General features: G+C 34.0%; 1 protein-coding gene across 1 annotated transcript in view; it reads left to right on the plus strand.

Annotated features, from left to right (window-relative positions):
• Window positions 1-21,830, plus strand: part of LOC124369843 — a 337,436-nt gene that overhangs the window by 292,640 nt on the left and 22,966 nt on the right. Inside the window, exons 12-16 of the mRNA XM_046827974.1 lie at window positions 5,208-5,273; window positions 6,379-6,447; window positions 7,213-7,278; window positions 14,756-14,821; window positions 19,514-19,606. Coding sequence (XP_046683930.1) covers window positions 5,208-5,273; window positions 6,379-6,447; window positions 7,213-7,278; window positions 14,756-14,821; window positions 19,514-19,606 — 360 coding nt within the window. The remainder of the gene's footprint in view (window positions 1-5,207; window positions 5,274-6,378; window positions 6,448-7,212; window positions 7,279-14,755; window positions 14,822-19,513; window positions 19,607-21,830) is intronic.

Raw genomic sequence — 21,830 nt, forward strand, 5'->3', positions numbered from 1 at the left:
ACTCACTTGAATCATCGCAATCACTACTAATAACGAGATCGATTTCACTGTCACGAAGTGTACGACTACAACCCGCCATTGTTTCCGCACAACTAATATAAATAGCAAAATAATGGAATAAATCTACTGTAAGAGTAAAGTAAATGGTCTCCTGATAGCAAACAACCCGTAGTAGTACAAACTATTGCTACTCGAGAGCAGCACTTATCGGCTCTAGTAGATAAAGCAGTGCGTGCTGATCTGTGCCGTTTAGGCTGCAGTGGCTATGTTGTGGCCGTGCCAATTCATGCCTTGCGAGCGGGAGAGGGTTAATATTTTGACCCTGCCGTCCATCTATGTTTTAAATGTATTGTTGTATGTTAAAGATAATTTATTTAGACTTAGCAACCAAAGAGATGTACATAATCATTTTACACACAATAAAGATAACTTAAAAACTCCTAGATGTAACTTTACTAGTACTCAATGCAGCTTTCAATACCAGGGTATCAAGCTTTTCAATGCTCTACCCATGCAAGTAAAGATCATGAGCAGGACTAATTTCAAAAATACCATAAAATATTGGTTGTTAAAATCTGCTATTTACAGTGTCGAAGAGTTTTTTTCTTGTAGTGCAAAATCTCACAAGCTAGTTTAACCCTTTCCACTCGGATTTTTTTCACTAGTCTGCCCCCTCAGCTCGTATTTATTTTAGCATATTTTCAGTAAAAACCCATTTTTAGCAAACTGGAAGTCAATAAAGTATATACATTATTATATTGTATAATAATTTTATTTTATTTCTAATTTATATTTTTGAGATATAAAATTTGATAATTACACTAATAAGTTTTATATTTTAGCATGGTATGGTATCGTTCAGAACACTCTGCAGGATGAAGACCAGGATTTTTTGAACAGGTTTTACAATAGTAAAGTGTTTCCCTTCTTCCTCCTGGCACCTTTCTATTGCTACAAACAGCACAGTTTTTAGTTTTTTTTGTTGGATGAGCTGCAAGAAAGTGAGGTTGTTTGTTTAGCCTTTTTTCTTTTTCTACTGATGAAGGACGACCCCGCTTCAAACTCATAGGGTTACTGACATGGCCTACAAGTTCAGTGATAAGGATTTCTCTGAAATTCCTGTGTTGAATTGTTTTTTTTTCCATGGTTTTGTTTATTCGTGTTGAACAAGAGAAAGCTATCTACTATTCCCACTTCCAACATCCAGAAAAATAGCTTTCTCCACTACTTCAGAGATTTACGGGGAAATTTGTAGGAAGCAATATAGTGGTCTGCTTGGTCCAAGCCACCCATATATTTGTTATACTGACAGATAACTGTTGGCTTTTGTATGTTTATTTGATTATCCTTGCCTTAATTAAGTAATTCAGCAATAACTTCTGAATCAGAAAGAAAAGAGGTACTTGGTAACGACATATCGAGTCACTAATGCGAACGCGTCTGAAAATTGGTTAGGAAACGTGACTACAATGACAAAGCAAAATAAATCAGCAGCCGACCAATCGTAGTTCAGCTGTAATTTATTAGTTCCTGAGAATACCGTGCGATCGCAGCACCAATCGGAAACATCGTAGGCCGGCTAAAAATAAAGAAAAGATGACGTCACTGCAATGTCGGATGGCGTCCGACATACGAGCGGAACGGCAAAATAGCAATGTCGGACGACGTCCGACATACGAGCGGAAAGGGTTAATGTATCATTATTGACATTGTTATATACATTCTTTGTATCCTGACAATAAATGCTTTGATTTGATTTGATATAAACTTGGATTACGTTACAGATAATGGAATCTCCAGAAAAGTCTGACACAAGTGAAGAAACTCCATCTCAGAAACTAGACTTGAGTGTAAGTTTATAGATACTGTTGTAAATTTCTTTGTTTCTTACCTTACAAATAGGTTCCAATATGTTTATTTCAATGGCTTTTTGTCTGATACACGTCTTGTTCAGTTAGGTGTTCCCCAAGGTTCAATTTTGGGGCCTACTTTATTTATTATTATTTATGTAAATGACCTGCCCTCTAATCTTAATGACAACAGTGTAAGCACCTACATGTTTGCTGATGACCTGGGCCTCAAAGTCCGTACAGAATCAGTTGATGATTGTAGGGAGATGCTTAGTATTAAAACTTCAATTGTAAACTACTAGTGCAGCCAACAAATTATGTCTAAATGAAAATAAAATCCAGGATTTACAATTCACCTTGTCTTGTAGGTCAAGTGAAAATGATGACTTGAGTCTTAAGTTTTTAGGTGTCTATTTGCAGTCAAACCTAAAGTGACAAACTCACATTGATTATGTGGCTGCTCAGACTACAAGGGGCATCTTTTTGATTAGGGCTCTAAATAGAGTAATTTCTATAGATCACATGCTGTGTGTATATTATGCATATATAAATAGTTTTTAGACCTATGGAGTTGCTTTGTGGGGCCATTCTCATTTTAGCAAAAAAGCTGTTTGTACTTCAGAAGAAGGCAATTAAGATAATTGGCAATGTACATAGTAGAGAACATTGTAAACCTCTTTTTGTAAATTTTAATATTTTTACCCTGCCGTCCATCTATGTTTTAAATGTATTGTTGTATGTTAAAGATAATTTATTTAGACTTAGCAACCAAAGAGATGTACATAATCATTTTACACACAATAAAGATAGCTTAAAAACTCCTAGATGTAACTTTACTAGTACTCAATGCAGCTTTCAATACCAGGGTATCAAGCTTTTCAATGCTCTACCCATGCAAGTAAAGATCATGAGCAGGACTAATTTCAAAAATACCATAAAATATTGGTTGTTAAAATCTGCTATTTACAGTGTCGAAGAGTTTTTTCTTGTAGTGCAAAATCTCACAAGCTAGTTTAATGTATCATTATTGACATTGTTATATACATTCTTTGTATCCTGACAATAAATGCTTTGATTTGATTTGATATAAACTTGGATTACGTTACAGATAATGGAATCTCCAGAAAAGTCTGAAAAAAAGTGAAGAAACTCCATCTCAGAACTGGTACCAGATTGTTGTAAGTTTATATTTCATCATAGAATAGGTCTATTTCTATAGAATAGGTCATTTCATCAAAATAGGTCTAAAAATAGGTCTAAAAACACATAGTTTTTAGATCTATGGAGTTGCTTTGTGGGGCCATTCTCATTTTAGCAAATAAGCTGTTTGTACTTCAGAAGAAGGCAATTAAGATAATTGGCAATGTACATAGTAGAGAACATTGTAAACCTCTTTTTGTAAATTTGTTTAGTTGTCTATTTGCAGTCAAACCTAAAGTGACATACTCACATTGATTATGTGGCTGCTCAGACTACAAGGGGCATCTTTTTGATTAGGGCTCTAAATGGAGTAATTTCTATTGATCACATGCTGTGTGTATATTATGCATATATAAATAGTTTTTAGACCTATGGAGTTGCTTTGTGGGGCTATTCTCATTGACAATGCAAAAAAGCTGTTTGTACTTCAGAAGAAGGCAAATAAGATAATTGGCAATGTACATAGTAGAGAACATTGTAAACCTCTTTTTGTAAATTTTAACTCTCTCCCGCTCCCATTGTTTCCAGGCGCTCATGGTGCTTCTAACCTCAATTAATTCGCTCTGCCGGTCGGGCTCGGTCAAAATACGAGGCGTCTCAACTTACATATGTTATGTCATTGTAATTAACTATAATTATATATATTAATTATTTTACTATATATTGGTTCAATGAAGTTGATTGTACGAGACCAGGGAGGGTGCACACGGACAGCAGGGCGCCGGGTTGTTTGTTGCGCAGTTACTTGGTGAACTCACATTGATTATGTGGCTGCTCAGACTACAAGGGGCATCTTTTTGATTAGGGCTCTAAATAGAGTAATTTCTATAGATCACATGATGTGTGTATATTATGCATATATAAATAGTTTTTAGATAGTTTAAATAGTTTTGTAAATACTAGAACCAACTGTAGCATGTAAACCATTGAATAAGGGGTTTTCCCCTTAGAGATTGCTTTTTAACCCATTCAAGACGTTGGACGGGCAGTTTCCGTCCTTCACTACGCGCGCGGCCCAACGACTAAAGACGGGCCGCGCCCGTCCGCTAGACACGACATCGACGTAGTTGAATATATTGCCGATAGATCGCAGAGGCATTCACATTTGCTGCATATTTTGTTCTCAATATTCTAGTCTATGTTTTTCTTCTTCTTCGTTTCTGAAAATCATCTGATATTGCCTCAAATCATCTTGGCAAAACAGCTTTCTTTCGTTTGTAAACAGTCAAGATGGCGTCTCGCGACCGGAATGATGTGTTCGTAAATTCGGATGATTTTTACGGCTTACGTTGCTAACGTTTTAGATGAAAGTGGTGATGAGGAAAAGTGACAGTGATACAAGATGACATGATACATGAAAATAATGAGATGTCTGATGGTACAACGATGACAGCAGTAATAATGAAAGTGACGATAACCCACTGGCTAGGCCTTATGATTTTGCGTGGTGTGTTGGATCAAATACTGTTGTACAATGCGTTTTCCGGCAATCATGGAATAAATACTATCATTTGGAGGCAGTTAAGAGAAAACTGCACTGAATCAGATGTGTTCAATCACTTCTGTGACGATACCTTTGTTGCTCAGGTAACCCTTTGGTTGGCCTCCCGTTTGTGGAGAAACACCACTGCCCCTTCAAGGAAAGTTTTGGGGGCATTTTATTGAAAAGATATCTCCAACCACCAAAGCCAGGCCCTCAAGAAAATGTAAAGTTTGTGCCTCACAGGGAAAAAGAAGTGAAACAGTGTATCAAATGTAAAAAGTGTCATGTTTCACTTCATCTAGAAACATGTTTTGAAGTGTTTCACACCCAAACCAACTTCTAATGAAGTATAATAAACATTTTTAAATAGTGTAAATACATGTATATTTAAAAAAAAAACTAACATTTTGTGTTCATACAATAACAAGGAATAACTAAGGTTAATTTATAATATTCATAGCATGTTATACAGAAAGTGTTATGCAAAGTGCACCTGTTCTTACACGAAATCATGGAAAATATCCAGTTCTGTAGTCCAAAAATTATAGTAATTTATTCAGTCACGAATGGGTTAATAAAGAACATCTTGAACACAATCATAGTTATGAAATATATGTTTTTATTCATGTAGTTATTAAAATTATTAGTAATTATAAAATTGGATTATGTTACAGGTAACGGAATCTCTAGAAAAGTCTGACACAAGTGAAGAAACTCCATCTCAGAAACTAGACCTGACTGTAAGTTTATAGATACTGTTGTAAATTTCTTTGTTTCTTACCTTACAAATAGGTTCCAATATGTTTATTTCAATGGCTCTTTGTCTGATACACGTCTTGTTCAGTTAGGTTTTCCCCAAGGTTCAATTTTTGGGCCTACTTTATTTATTATTTATGTAAATGACCTGCCCTCTAATCTTAATGACAACAGTGTAAGCACCTACATGTTTGCTGATGACCTGGGCCTCAAAGTCTGTACAGAATCAGTTGATGATTGTAGGGAGATGCTTAGTATTAAAACTTCAATTGTAAAATACTAGTGCAGCCAACAAATTATGTCTAAATGAAAATAAAATCCAGGATTTACAATTCACCTTGTCTTGTAGGTCAAGTGAAAATGATGACTTGAGTCTTAAGGTTTTAGGTGTCTATTTGCAGTCAAACCTAAAGTGACAAACTCACATTGATTATGTGGCTGCTCAGACTACAAGGAGCATCTTTTTGATTAGGGCTCTAAATGGAGTAATTTCTATTGATCACATGCTGTGTGTATATTATGCAGATATAAATAGTTTTTAGACCAATGGAGTTGCTTTGTGGGGCCATTCTCATTTTAGCAAAAAAGCTGTTTGTACTTCAGAAGAAGGCAATTAAGATAATTGGCAATGTACATAGTAGAGAACATTGTAAACCTCTTTTTGTAAATTTTAATATTTTTACCCTGCCGTCCATCTATGTTTTAAATGTATTGTTGTATGTTAAAGATAATTTATTTAGACTTAGCAACCAAAGAGATGTACATAATCATTTTACACACAATAAAGATAGCTTAAAAACTCCTAGATGTAACTTTACTAGTACTCAATGCAGCTTTCAATACAAGGGTATCAAGCTTTTCAATGCTCTACCCATGCAAGTAAAGATCATGAGCAGGACTAATTTCAAAAATACCATAAAATATTGGTTGTTAAAATCTGCTATTTACAGTGTCGAAGAGTTTTTTCTTGTAGTGCAAAATCTCACAAGCTAGTTTAATGTATCATTATTGACATTGTTATATACATTCTTTGTATCCTGACAATAAATGCTTTGATTTGATTTGCTATAAACTTGGATTACTTTACAGATAATGGAATCTCCAGAAAAGTCTGAAAAAAGTGAAGAAACTCCATCTCAGAACTGGTACCAGATTGTTGTAAGTTTATATTTCATCATAGAATAGGTCTATTTCTATAGAATAGGTCATTTCATCAAAATAGGTCTAAAAATAGGTCTAAAAACACATAGTTTTTAGATCTATGGAGTTGCTTTGTGGGGCCATTCTCATTTTAGCAAATAAGCTTTTTGTACTTCAGAAGAAGGCAATTAAGATAATTGGCAATGTACATAGTAGAGAACATTGTAAACCTCTTTTTGTAAATTTGTTTAGTTGTCTATTTGCAGTCAAACCTAAAGTGACATACTCACATTGATTATGTGGCTGCTCAGACTACAAGGGGCATCTTTTTGATTAGGGCTCTAAATGGAGTAATTTCTATTGATCACATGCTGTGTGTATATTATGCATATATAAATAGTTTTTAGACCTATGGAGTTGCTTTGTGGGGCTATTCTCATTGACAATGCAAAAAAGGACCTGATTGTAAGTCTATATTTCATCTTTACTGTGTTTAATTAGCCAGAACTAAATGATGTTTGTAAACCAGTTAGTTAGGGTTATTTCCCCCTTGCAAGTGCTTTTTGTAAACAACACTTAATCACCAATTTTATATTTCATCATTACTATGTTGTAAATACCAGAACCAACTGTAGCATGAAATTGCCATTGTATAAGGGGTTTCCCCTTAGAGATTGCTTTTAATAAAGAACATCTTGAACACAATCATAGTATTGAAATATATGTTTTTATTCATGTAGTTATTAAAATTATTAGTAATTATAAAATTGGATTATGTTACAGGTAACGGAATCTCTAGAAAAGTCTGACACAAGTGAAGAAACTCCATCTCAGAAACTAGACCTGACTGTAAGTTTATAGATACTGTTGTAAATTTCTTTGTTTCTTACCTTACAAATAGGTTCCAATATGTTTATTTCAATGGCTCTTTGTCTGATACACGTCTTGTTCAGTTAGGTGTTCCCCAAGGTTCAATTTTGGGGCCTACTTTATTTATTATTTATGTAAATGACCTGCCCTCTAATCTTAATGACAACAGTGTAAGCACCTACATGTTTGCTGATGACCTGGGCCTCAAAGTCTGTACAGAATCAGTTGATGATTGTAGGGAGATGCTTAGTATTAAAACTTCAATTGTAAACTACTAGTGCAGTCAACAAATTATGTCTAATGAAAATAAAATCCAGCATTTACAATTCACCTTGTCTTGTAGGTCAAGTGACAATGATGACTTGTATGTATATACAGATCCCCCCAACAATGCTTAATTGAATCTTTTTTTATAAATTTGATTTCCTTTGTGATTTATTGTGCAAAAAATACAAAAATATCCTTATTGCAGGTGACTTAAACATAAATGTTTTGAATAAGGATAAAACTTATAATGCCTTTGTTAATATTTTACGTTCCTATGATCTCGAGTATAAAGTAGATTTTCCTACCCGAGTTACATCAGAATCTGAAACTGCAATAGATAACTTTATCACTAACATTAAATGTAAAAAGTTAAAAATATCGAGTATAATAACACACTTATCAGACCATGATGGAAAGTTGTTGGAAATTTATGGTTTGGAAAATGAGTTTGGTTATAAAACTAAAAAATACTGTAGGAAATTTACGAAGGCTAACACAGATTTATTTTTTAAACTTCTGGCACACGAAAATTGGTTAGATGTTTATGAAGCTACTGTTGAAACTAAATACAATGTTATTTATTGTAAATTTGCTTATGCCTTTGAAACTAGCTTTCCCAAACTACTAACAATAGAAAAAAATAACAATGTTAAATGGATTTCAAATGATGTTAAAATTAAAAATGATGAAATTATGAAACTTGAAAAAGAATATAGATTCCTGAAAACCGAGATTTTAAAACATAAAATTAAACAGTTAAAAAGGGAAGTTAAATTGCAAATTAATTATGAAAAAAAAACAATTTTTGGATAATAAAATAATGAATTCTACAAATAAATCAAAATCTACATGGCAAATTATAAAATCTGAAGTTGACAACACTACTAAAACAAATGAAAATATACATATTGTTGTAAAGGGCAAAACTGTATCAGAGCCAAACCTTGTCAGCAATGTTTTTAATGATTTTTTTGTAAATGCTGTAGATAATTTAGTAATTCCGAACATCCAACCTAAAGTTGTTAGTGAGTTGTCCTTTAAAACACAAAATTCAAGAAGATTCACTTTTGAATCTGTTAATGAAGATGCAGTAAAAAAAATTGTTATGGCTTTTAAAAATAAATTTTCGACTGGTATTGATGATATTCCAATGGCTTTGGTAAAACAACGGTAATTCTAAGCAATATATGGGTCAACCTCGATTTTTCTTATATTACAATATAATGTTCCAATAGTCAATTAGAAAAGGAAATGACTAGAATTTCTTGCCGGAAAGTAGTTATAGGGAGCAGGCAACCGCCAGACGGTCATATATTGCTTAGAGTTACCTATTAGTGATCAGGGGCACTGACGTGATCTGGGCTTCAAATTTGGAACTATTCGAGTTAATTTTTTTTTCTAAAAGAGCAAGCAGCGCGAAGCGCTGCGCAGCGGGCAGGCATCGTGCGTGATCCTTTTTTTTATTAAACATTTCTGATAAATTGTTATTACATATTACAATATAATGTAGGTAATGTATGTAAAACAATTTTAAACACATAATTACATGCTGGAAAGCAAAGTAAACCAATATAATCCGCCCAATACAAAATCTCCGTAAAAATCTGGTAAAGGAATCTGTGTCATTCCTTTGGCCTGAATCAATTCAGTATATACGAAGATCACGCACGATGCTTGCCCGCTGCGCAGCGCTTCGCGCTGCTTGCTCTTTTAGAAAGAAAATAAACTCGAGTAGTTCCAATTTGAAGCCCAGATCACGTCAGTGCCCCTGATCACTAATAGGTAATTCTCGCGGTTGCCTGCTCCCTATAACTGCTTTCCAGCAAGAAATTCTAGTCATTTCCTATTCTAATTGACTATTGGAACATTATATTGTAATATGAGTTGCCTGCTCCCTATAACTGCTTTCCGGCAAGAAATTCTAGTCATTTCCTTTTCTAATTGACTATTGGAACATTATATTGTAATATGAGAAAAATCGAGGTTGACCCATATATTGCTTAGAATTACCAAAACAACTGTTCCCGCTCAACTCCAGGCCACTCACGCACATTATTAATTCATCATTAATTTCTGGTTTTTTCCCATGTCAATTAAAAATTGCTAAAGTAATAATACCTCTTCATAAAAAAGGAAACACAAATGACCCATCAAGTTTCAGACCTATATCATTGTTACCCGTATTTTCAAAAGTTTTTGAAAAAGTAGCGTATAATCAGCTTATGAAATATTTGGAACTAAATCAGTTACTTGATAACGAGCAACATGGTTTTCGACCAGGCAGATCCACAGCTACAGCAAGTGTTAAATTTATTGAATCAATTATAGACTCAATTGACAGAAGTGAAAAAGTTATTGGAATTTTTCTTGATCTTACCAAAGCATTCAACAGTGTGTCACATGATGGGTTGCTTAATGTCCTTAGTGATTTGAATATAAAAGGCAAGGAATACAATTGGTTTAGGTCATATTTGAAGAATAGACAGCAGTGTACTCAAATTCAACACATTTTAAACTATGCTGGAAGTCAATATAATTACATTAGAACCTATTTTTCAAAATTTAAAATAGCAAAACATGGCGTTCCTCAAGGTTCTATCCTGAGCCCTCTTTTATTTCTCTGTTATTTAAAGGGGCTCCCTGGGACGGTTCCAGGTGGAGGCTCAATATGCCTTTATGCTGACGATGCAAGTATTACGGTTTCAGGTAATAAACAGGAAGACATTGAGCTTTTATCTTTTTTAAACCTTTTGACTGTTAAAGATTTCCTGAGTTCCAAAAATCTCTTGCTAAACCCAAATAAATCAAATTTTCTATTGTTCAGTACCAAACAATCAAGATTACAATTCGAGCCTAACATATATTTAGAAAATTAAAAATTGAATCAAGTAGACAATACAAAGTTTCTTGGAATAATATTAGATCGGAATTTAGGTTGGGAGAAACATGTTGATTATGTGGTAAAAAAAAGTCCTCCGGTCTATTTGCTTTACGCCAAATGTCAAGGGTGTGTAGCATTGAGACATTGAAAGCCATCTACTTTGCTATGGTAAATTCCCATATGTCTTACAATATAGGCATATACGGAGCCACAACTAAAAGAAATCTGGACAGAATCTTATTACAACAAAAAAAAATCTTTAAGAATAATTTTTAACCTAAAACAAAGAGATACAGTGAAACCATACTTTTCTCAACTTTGAATTTTGACTGTATATGATCTATACATTTATGAAACTGTTTTATACGTAAAAAAATACAACAACCCAATAATTATTTTAAATCATCATGATTACAATTTAAGACGTAGCAGATATGTGGAACAACATAGGCTGAAGTTTTATGAAAAGAAAACTAGTTTCATCGGCACAAAATCTTTGTTTAACCTTCCTCTCAATATTCAGAATGAGCAAAATTATGAAAAATTCAAAAAACTACTTAAAGATTATTTATTAACGTTATCCTTGTATTCTTTTGAAGACTTTTTTTTGTTTCAATATGTAAATAACTTTTAAGTATTATTGGGTATGTTTAGAAATGTATAAAATCCCCTTAAATTACCTAATAATTACCTTAAGTAATAACTGCCTTGATGTAAAAATGCTTTAACTTACTCTGTAGAAGGCTACATGGCCAAATCTTACTTTTTCAGTGAGTGTCAAACTGATTTTTATGTTTTAATATATAAATGATAAATTTATATTGAGATTTATTGTGACGCTATTCTTGTAATCTGTTACATGTCTGAATAAAGAAATTTTGAATTTGAATTTGAATTTGAAGGGTGTTTTCCCCTTTGTGATTGCTTTTTATAAACAACATCTTGAACACAAACATAGTGATTAAATATATGTTTCCTTTCATGTAGTTATTAAAATTATTAGTGATTTTTATTACAAGTGAAGAAATTCCATCTCAGAACTGGGAACTGAGTGTAAGTTTATATTTCATATTTACTGTGTTTAATTAACCAGAACTTAATGATGCATGTGAACCACATAGGGGAGAGGCGGGCATAATGGCCAGGCTAAGACATTTTGATTTTTTAAACTACTTTTTAGTCGAGCTGGAAATTTAAAAATCATATCAAATATAGATTATCTATCATAAGACCTGTATTAAATGTCTAGTTGCCGTTAGGAAAATGGATATCCCTTAGTAATTGATTTTCCAATAAGTAACTATATGGACCATTACGCCCGCAGGGGATAGGGCATAATGGCCATATATCTAAAATGTGGTAAATACATTGTAAAAACAGCTGTTTTATAATAAAACATTTATTATAAAGATTTGTAACCTAATTATATTGTTTGAAAGCCACTTAAAAATATGTATTGAAAAACTTTGAATAGAAAATATACATATTTCATACTTTGTTTCAAAAACATTAATTTTGTAGAATATGTACACAATAAAAAGTAATTTTGTAATAAGTTTAATTACAATTTCTACATAAAAACCTAAGGTTCTTCTAATCTACGCCAGCACACAGTTCATGTGCCCACATATTGCACCCTTGGCACTTTATAAAACGCTCATTAAAGGATCAAGCTGAGAATTGTTCCATACAATAAAAACATTTGACATCATTATCTGAATCTTGAAAAAGACTTCTTTTGGTGGTATTGATCCTGGGTTTCTTAGATGTCCTCTTTAGGTCTATTTTTCTTTCTTCACCCTTTTTTTGTTTCTGAAGTTTTTCTTTAACTTTTTCATTTTTCGCAGCTTCCTCGGATATCAAATTATCTTTGTAAGGGCTTCCTGACAGCAAAGCTGTACAGCCTCTTTTACGTCCAGTTCTCCTACGACTTTCTTCAGATACACAAGGAAGAGGGATAATATCTTTAGGGCTTACAGCAAATTGTCCTAGGTTTGGATCATAATTTTCATCAAGATTGGTGTTGTAACTGCTTGGTGATACAGCTTGCAGAGAAGGAACTGCGTTGCTAGTAGAGGGTAGTGGATCTGTAGAATTTAGACCTCCTGTTGTTGGCAAGTCCGTCTGGAAGTGGTAGGTCCCTTACTTCTGCTACAGCAAATTTGTCTTCTGTGAAAATGTTTTCGTTGATGGGCTCAATGCCACATTTCCTAAATCCATTTACAGCATTAAGTGGAACAGCAGCCTTCATGTATGCTTCCCCAAAAAGATGACTCACTTGGTATTGAGTTACTGTACGTCCAGGGTTGTTTCTTAAGAATCTCTCGATTGCCTGAACATAAAAAGTGTTCAGGGGCCCCATAAATGACACGTCTAGGGGCTGCAACTTGTGTGTGCAGTGAGGTGGTAGACACACTACAGACGTATGATTAGCTCTGGCCAGTTAAATGAACTCAATGTTTTTTGTGTGAGTGGAATGCCCATCAAGTATTAATAACACTGGGTCATCTTTCGTAGGTTTGGCATGTACCAGAAAATGATTATACCACTGTACAAAAAGTTCTGTCTGCATCCACCCAGAGGGATGGCAGGTGAATGCAGTTCCAGGTGGAGCTCCATCCAGTTCGGCCTTCACCCGTAGGCGGGGAAATATGATGTAGGGGGGAATGTATGAGCCCCCAGCTGACGTGCACATTACCAAAGAACACAAAACCCCTCTCTCAGCTGAGGTCAAAGATCCAACCTGCCGCCTGCCTCTTAATGCTAAAACTTTAGAGCTTTTGGACTGGACTGTAGTTAGTCCTGTCTCATCCACATTGAAAATTCAATGGGCTGTGTAATTATGTTTGGACCTTTCCTCAACTAATATATCAAAACATTTCTTAACGGAAATCTTATTAAACCCACTTGCTCTAGGTGCAGAAGTTTGCTCAGGTTCCCTTAGAGTTAACTGTGGATGGCATTTGCGGAAACCGGCGATCCAACCTTTTCCAGCCATCCTGGACTCTTTGTTAAAAGTGTGAGAAAGTTTGTTCTTCTCAGCAAGTTCAAATGCTGCACTTGAAGATCCTGAACAGTCATACCGAAAAATCTAGTCTCCAGCAAGAGTAGATTATTGTATATTTATAGTTCTTGTTCCTTAGTAAATACGGAATTAAAACCTCCAAATACTTCTTTGTGTCCTGTAGCTCTCTTGTTCGTCTCCAGCACTTTTCTCTTCAAGGTGTTCCTTGGTACTTTGTATGTGGTCGCAGCTGTTAAAAATGCCATGCCTCCCTTCACTGCATCTATTGCCTTTTGCATGTTTCCAGGATCCCATGACTGCTGATCTCACTTGCGCTTGTAGTTGTAAACCATCGCTCCTGAAACAAAACAAAACAACTGAAGTATTTCAAATAAAAAAAATAAACATAAATAATTAAACATTTATTATAATTATAATTTTTTATATATTATAATTTATTATAATACATACAAATATTGGTTTTATAACATCTAAATTGTAATAAAACTGTTGTATTGGCTTTACTATGGAAATCTGAAGTTTTACAATTTTTCTGTAATCATTTAGAATAATTATATCATTTAAAACATTATTCAAGTAACAGGAAAAAGGAAGTTAAAGAGGAATATTGCAGACGGGCATAACGGCCAAAGCGGCGGGCGTAATGGCCACCTATTGGCCGTTGTGCCCGCCCAGACGCCATTAACAAAACACTCTTCTAGGTTACTAACAAACAATGATAAACCACTTCTTAATACAGACATTAATAGCTAACTAATGACTCTTTTGAAATATATAGGACTGAAAAATAAAATATAATACGTAATTTTGTAATTATTACATAAATTGATGTCCTACCTTATATCAGAAGGTATGGAAAACACAAAAATTACAATAACTCTCGATGTCATAGCGGCGTGTTCTTATGACGACTCAACACAACTAGTGGGGCTACCAGGCACCTTCATGAACAGTTTCCGCATGGTGGCAGCACTGTACACACACAAAAATACGCCTGGCCGTTATACATCCATTATGCCCGGCTCTCCCCTAATAAGGGTTATTTCCCCCTGGCAAGTGCTTTTTGTAAACAACACCTAATCAGCAAGTTTATATTTCATCATTACTATGTTGCAAACACCAGAACTAAATAAAGCATGTAAACCATTGAATAAGGGTGTTTTCCCCTTTAAGATTGCTTTTTATATACAACATCTTGAACAGAATCATAGTAATGAAATACATGTTTTTATTCATGTAGTTATTAAAATTATTAGTGAATATAAAATTGGATTATGTTACAGGTCATGGAATCTCCAGAAAAGTCTGAAACAAGTGAAGAAACTCCATCTCAGAACTTGGAATTGAGTGTAAGTTTATATTTCATCTTTACTGTGTTTAATTAAACAGAACTAAATGATGCATGTAGATCAATAAATAACGGTTCAGAGCCTCCTCTAATTGTCCTGCAGGCGTTCTGTATACTCCTAGAATGTACAACTGTTTTTTCTTTGAGACTATGTTTTAATCATGCCCATTTCAAGTGTTAGTTCTTTATTGCTGTCTAGGGGGACCTCTTTAGTAGAAGATTCAAGTTCTTCTTTGACAAAAATGGCAACACCTCCCTTTTATGACTTTCACGGCAGAAATATGATTTTAGATGGTAGTTGCTGGGTCTGGTATTTTCTAGTTGTGCTTTGTCCATGCTCACTTAGAATGATAATATCTGGTTTTGTTTCTTCTACAAGGTGATTAAGTCTATCAATTTTATTACTCATTTCTTCCATGTTTTGATGAAGTACGGAGAGTTGCAGATTATTTTGTAGGGGCTCTTGTCTGGCTGGGTTGTTTGAGAGTATTTACCTCTGCCAAAATTTGCTGTTTAGAATAATTCTCGTGGTGAAGGTCCTTTTTCACTTAACTTCTTTTTGTTGGCACAGTTCTAAAAAAATATTTGCTTGTAAGCGTTCTAGAATGTAAGTATTTTCATTTAGATTCTCTGAGAGGTCTGTAGTGGATAGGTTTAATGAGTTATTTGTTTCTTTTCTTAAATCTTGTTGTGGTATTTTTGACTGTCTTTTTATTTCTTTTTCGATAAGGTTTGTTTAAAACTCAGCTGTGTTTGTAGCTGTTTTAGTTACGGATGGTTTTTTACTAGTTTTATTATTTTTATTTATAGTGTTTGATCTTGAGATGTCATCGGAGTGTTTAATTGTAAGGGGTTTGTCTTTGAAGATTTTCAGAATTTCTTCTGTGGAGTGTTGAGGCCTTGTTTATCCATGTGCTCAAAGTGTCTTTTCCAAAAGGTAAAATGTAAGATAGAGAGTTTGTATGTCTCGATATGGCCACAAGACAGTGTGGCATAGAGTTGTAGATTTGTTCGTCCTTTCTCGACAATCTAACAATTGCTATGTCTTTTACTTACTTCCCTTGGAATTCATGGATCGTAGTGACATTATAGCCCAGTGTAATTAATTCCAATTTTTATGATTGTTTGAATACCAAGATTTTGTACTTTTTGTCAATCTGAAGATTGTCCATGCTTTTTAGGTGAAACTTTGTCATTTCATTCATTACTAGGCTGGATGTTGTCATTCCTTTGTCATAAAAGTTGTTTAGAATAGCTGCTGTGGTCTTTGTGCATCTGTAGGAGTGGTTTAGGACTTGAGTTATTTCTGCAACTTGCATAATGTTGTAGTGCTTAACTTCAAAATATTCAGTTCTATTAGTGTAAGAGATCTGGTTCACATCTCCAAAAAGTAGTATCTCTGTGACTCGGGCTTGTAGTGTGGAAAAAAGTGTTTCTCCTGCATGGATCATGAGGGCCTCATCTATTATAAGTCGGCTCTATGTCCCTCCATTCTTCATGTGATTTGTTGAGTTCAGTACGAATGAGTGGATAGTCCGGAAGTTGTCAAGAGTGGAATTGTTGCATTCTCGGTGCTGTTCTTTGAAGCGTGCCCGAAAGTCTTCTGCACCCTCCCTGGTAGGAAACAGCACCAGGTCTCCCTCTTTGTAGGTTTTAGTATAGTTGTTGTCTTCCCACACCCTGGGACACTGTGTATTAATTTTAAGTTTAGCTCTTTTAATTTCTCTAATTTAATGTCTTTTGTTCTGTTGTACAGGTGGAGGTCATTCATTATTTGTGTGTCCTTAGATACTAGCACAATGGTGTTTATCAGGCTTGTTCCTTGTACAGTGGCGTATTCTGAGTATGTGTCTGTTTTTAGCTCTTTAAAATGAGCTCCATCATAGCCATGCTGGTACTGTTTAGTAGAGTTTTGAGACACAATAAAGTCTCCTGTCTTTAAATCAATCAGTTCGTATTTTTCTTTGGAGCTTTGAAGCATTTCCTTTATTCTACTGCTATTTGCTTGATATTGCGCAGGTTGTATTCTCTATAGAGAGACGAGAAGATTTGAAGTAATTTGCCTTCTTTGACGCACCATAGTTCTTTTTGCTCATTTAGTGCTGCTCTCATATAATCACTTTTTGTCAAGCAGTTAAGTCGCTGAGGTTGATATGTATCGAGACAGGAGTATGTGATGCCTGCTTTCCTCCATGTGTAATAGATGTTTGTTGTGTTGTCTGTAGATATTCGGGATATTTTTTTCTGGGTCTTGAAAAGGCAATCATCTATTATTAAGTCCACTGACTTCTTAAGTTTTTTGTCTTGTGTATAGAGGCGGATTCGGTGCAGGTATGCATTGCAGGAAAATTGGAAGAGTACATGAAGCAGATCTTTAATGCCAGCATAACTGGTTTTTAGCTCTTCTAACACTTCTTGAAGGTCTATTGACAATTGTAGGGGAAACTTAATGTAGTCATTTAACAGTTCTAATAATTTGAAGATCTTCTTTGTCCAATTTTTTTTTTTTTTGCAGTGAGGAGTAGCAAACTATGATGTAGGGTTTTTCATCTGAGCTTGTGATTGTGATAAAGTTATTGTAAGATAAGTTATTGAATGAGATTCTGTCTGATATATGTGTGATTGTTTATGTTTCTAGTTTAATTGAGTATTTTTTAGTATCTTTGTCAGATAGTGCAATTCCACATGATTTATTCCAGTCGCAGTCTGTGCTTAGTTGAGTTGTTACTAATAGAGTTTCTTCTGGGTCAAGTGCAATTATTTTAAGGTTATTGATAGTGGTAGAGTCTGAGTGGTGTAGGTGTGATGTGCGACCAGTGTTAGAGTTAATAGCTGTACTTCTTAGGTGTGTTTTAGCTACTGATCTCGTATGTGGTGTTTCGCTTTCATAGTCGCTGTTTCCAGCTGAGCATTTGTCCTTTATTGTTTTTTGTGTGAGAGAGAAATTCACTTCTTTCAGAAGATTGTTTGTCTCTTTTCTATTTTGTTGTGGGGTAGTTTCATTTAATAGAGTTGGTGCTTGGGAGTTAGTGCTTGGATTCTGTGGTTGTTCTGGGATAGTTTTGGCTTCATTGCTCATTTCAGGTAGTAGAGTGTTTTTTTGTTTTTGAACTTGTAATGAAACACTGAATAGGTTTGGTGTATGAGGAGTTTGTAGTTTTTGTGATTAGGTTTAGTCCGGTTTGGTTTATGTGATCTCTTTTGATTTAATAATGCACTTTTTGATTCCTGTCTTGTTACCAGCAGTTTGTCTTTTGTATTATTTGTGCTATTTGGCTTTAAAATTGTTAGAGGAGGGCTGTCAATTCTTTTATTTTTGAGTTCATTGATTGAGTTTTCCAAGTAGTCCTGCCTCTTTTTTATCAGTCCTATATCTAACAACAAGGTAGGGTCAGTGGTCAATGTACAAGTATTTATTGTTTGGGTTTGAGCATATTTTGGAGTATTTAGTACATGCTCTGTGGGTTTGGCAGTACTTTTGAGTTTTGAAATGATGTTTTCCTGCTCTTTCAGCTTGCTTAAATAATCGGACATAATCTTAGATTACCTTAGATCATGTTCCTCAAAAAGGTACAACTCATATTGGTACAACTGTGCTTAGTTTTAATTTATCGGGAACACATCCTGTTTTAAAGCTTAAATTGTTGAGAAAAGAGAGAATTGGAACGATGTGTATTTTATACAGTGAAATTATCATACCCCACAGATTTTTAATTCTTTAGGTTATTAATTATGTTATGGACTTCTAATGGCATTGTAGGAGTTACATAGAAAGACTCTCTAACACGTTGAGCATTTAATTGCCCTATGTATTGGGAAGTATTAACATTATCTATGTGAGATTGGACGTTAACAAAATGCTTGTTTGCCTCTTCGGCTACAACACTCGGCTCCACAACAATAGTACCATCATTAAGCACGAGCTTGTTTACTCTCTTATCTGCTCTAACGCCTGTTAAGTTATTGACATTTTCCATTGTTGAGATGGGTCCCCCTGACAACTTTTGAGTTTAGCAGCGTAAAAATTGTTTTTAGTTAAATCAATTGTATCTTTTAAATCAGCTCAAAATTTAGAAAAATGTGTTAAAAAAATTGTAGTATATGGTCTTTTCTTTATTATTTCATAAAGTGTCTTTCTTTTGCCAATTTTTTCAGGATAGTGTTTGTCATCCAAGGTGTATTTATTCTAGGTAGATCTAGCTCTTCAATCTACAGAAACGGAAATTACACTACTTTTAAAAATGTCAATAGGAGTTTCATGGAACCTATTATAGCATTCATTGGCATCACTAATTGTGTCGGATTTGTCGTAAACTACAGATCCTAACACCTTTGTGGTGGTTAATTTTAGTTTTTATAGGAAGTTGTAACTTGTTTTGTATCTCAAATTCTTAATCATTACGAAGCCCAGCACCAAGTGGTTAGATGTGTCTATACCAAAGGATGCACTTTCAAAAATTTCTATATATTTATACCTAATAAAAATGTGATCGATACATGACTTGAATGTTGGTGTAATTCTTGTTGGGAAGTTGACCAGTATAAATCAGTTGCTATTCATCACACTATGATATTTTTGTGATCCATCTATCTAGGTGGACGGATGTACCATATAACTATTAGATCAAATACTTTATCCAATGCAGTGATCTACTGTTAAGGATATGTTGTAATTTGAAATGTTTTGTAACAGATCAATAAGCAAAATCTGTCACAAGAATACCTTGAGGATGATGTCAATGATCCTACAGACTACACTGCAGAATCTTTCAGTGAATTCCAACAGGTATTTAATATGTACTAAATAAGGAAATTGTTTTTTTAAAACAATCAACCACATACGTTTTTAACTTTGATGTGAAATTTATACAGTATATCAGTTCAGTATATCTTTCAGATTTATTGCCCAGAATCTGCATTTATTCTTGCTGAATGCCTTGTCAAGTAGTCTTGACAGTAAATACAAGTGAAAATAAATGTACATATAATAAATAGTTAAAAAAAAATTTTATATTTGTACATTTATTATCTCAGTCTAAATTGAGTTCTGTGACACTTATAAAATTATTACTTTGCATTTTTAACTGACAAAGTGAATTTATGTAGTACGTGACTGATGCAAAATTTCTTAAAATTACTATTTATCCGTCTCTTTGTATAACTGAGGAATGTACTGGCATATTTTATCCTAATTACTCAAAATTTTAGGATTTGTTCTTAATTACATATAGTTATGATATTATACTATAAATATACAATAATACAATTTTGTATGTTATATCAGCAATAAGTACTACATTCTTAAATACAAGTTTATAACCAGTGAACATTACAGGAAAGATACGTAGCGGGTATTTTCTGAACTAGAATAGCCTATAACAATATGGAATGTCTAAATATAGACGACGTGACAGCATGTCTCACTATTTGTATGTAGCTATAACGAATGTTAACTAATGAACGTATTTACTTTCTCTAAAGTTATGTGTCTGTTGGTTTTGGGGATACCCAATCAGGTTATAGCTGTAATGAAATTCTTAAGGTTAACAACATGCAGGTTATTTAAACTAATTAGCTAGTAAATAATGCCAGATTTAAATGTATGCCTAATATTATTTTAACTAATTTCTATGATATTCACAATATTTATAAAAAGTTACAAAAGTTTGAATTGAAAATAAATTTTGTTATTTTTGAATAATTAAATTTAAGGGACCAAATCAATTCTTGGTTGAGCTTCAAAGTATCATGATACAATGCTCAAGCTCACTGAAGTTACCAAAATTTAGTTTAGTCATAGGATTGGAAGGAAGTTACTAATGCAAAGTTATCATTCCTGAATAATATACCAAGATCTTAAGTCTTAAAACAAAACATACATAAAATTGTTTATTTTATTTTATCTTAAAGTAATAGGTTTTGGGGAATAATAACACCCCATAGGAATGTTTTTATCAAACAGTTAAGGGGGAAAGCCCTCCAGTCCCCTGAACTACGCTTTGCAGTTGTTTGTTATACTTCATTCACCAGCAATATGTATTGTTTTTTTATTTGTTAATAATATCAATGGTGTCATATTTTTATGCAAAATACTGTGAGCTAGAGAAATGAACCTAGTATAATTATATACATTATATAGAATTAAACTATCAACTAATATATGAGGAAAAATCATAAGGAAACTGAGTTATTTCCTTTGGTGTTCTGCCATCACTAGTAATTGAGTACTGCCAGCTGGGTTCTCAGAATAGAATCATGAAGAGTATGAAGAGTCTGCAGACATGACTATAACCAATAAAACATAAGGAGTGCAGTACAGCATAGCTCTTTTGCCAATGTAGTAGCTGAACAAAGAAACTCAGCAGTCCAAGTAAACTGGTGAGCACTAATCACAGTAGGAATGCAGAGTCCTACTACAGACTTCATTGTAATATTAACCCTTCCCACGTGGAATTTATCTTTCAATTTTGACTCATAACGCGTAATTAACTTAAAAATTTTATTTACATTTTACCAACTCTAATTTTATTTTTAGTTAGTGGTGGTTAACAAATTTTCAAATTTTACAAAAAATCGTCATGATTTGCCATTGCATAGAACAGTATAGGCATATAACGACACAACAAATAAATTAATAACAAAATAAAAAGATAATATAATGCTAAATACAACAGGAACACGACAGTAAATAAGGAAATATGGTAAAACAGCGTTAAACACTAAAATATGCCGTGCCGGGATATATCCGTTTACCGCGTAATGGTTCGCCGCAGACTGAGGCTAAATCACGCCACGAGGGACAAAGCCACGCCCTCCCACCACTGCGACGCGCCAATGAGGTTCAAACTGTAACATCTGCTTTTCAGAACAAGTAATAAACACTCCCTTGAACTCTAGCAGATTCCACGGCAACTAAAATTTATTAAATAACACAAAATATACTTTGAAGGATATATCCGTTTGCCGCGTTTCGGTCAAAATTAGGTGTAACGGATATATCCGTTTGCCGT

Source organism: Homalodisca vitripennis, chromosome X (genome assembly GCF_021130785.1).
Source record: "Homalodisca vitripennis isolate AUS2020 chromosome X, UT_GWSS_2.1, whole genome shotgun sequence".
NCBI lineage: Eukaryota > Metazoa > Arthropoda > Insecta > Hemiptera > Cicadellidae > Homalodisca > Homalodisca vitripennis.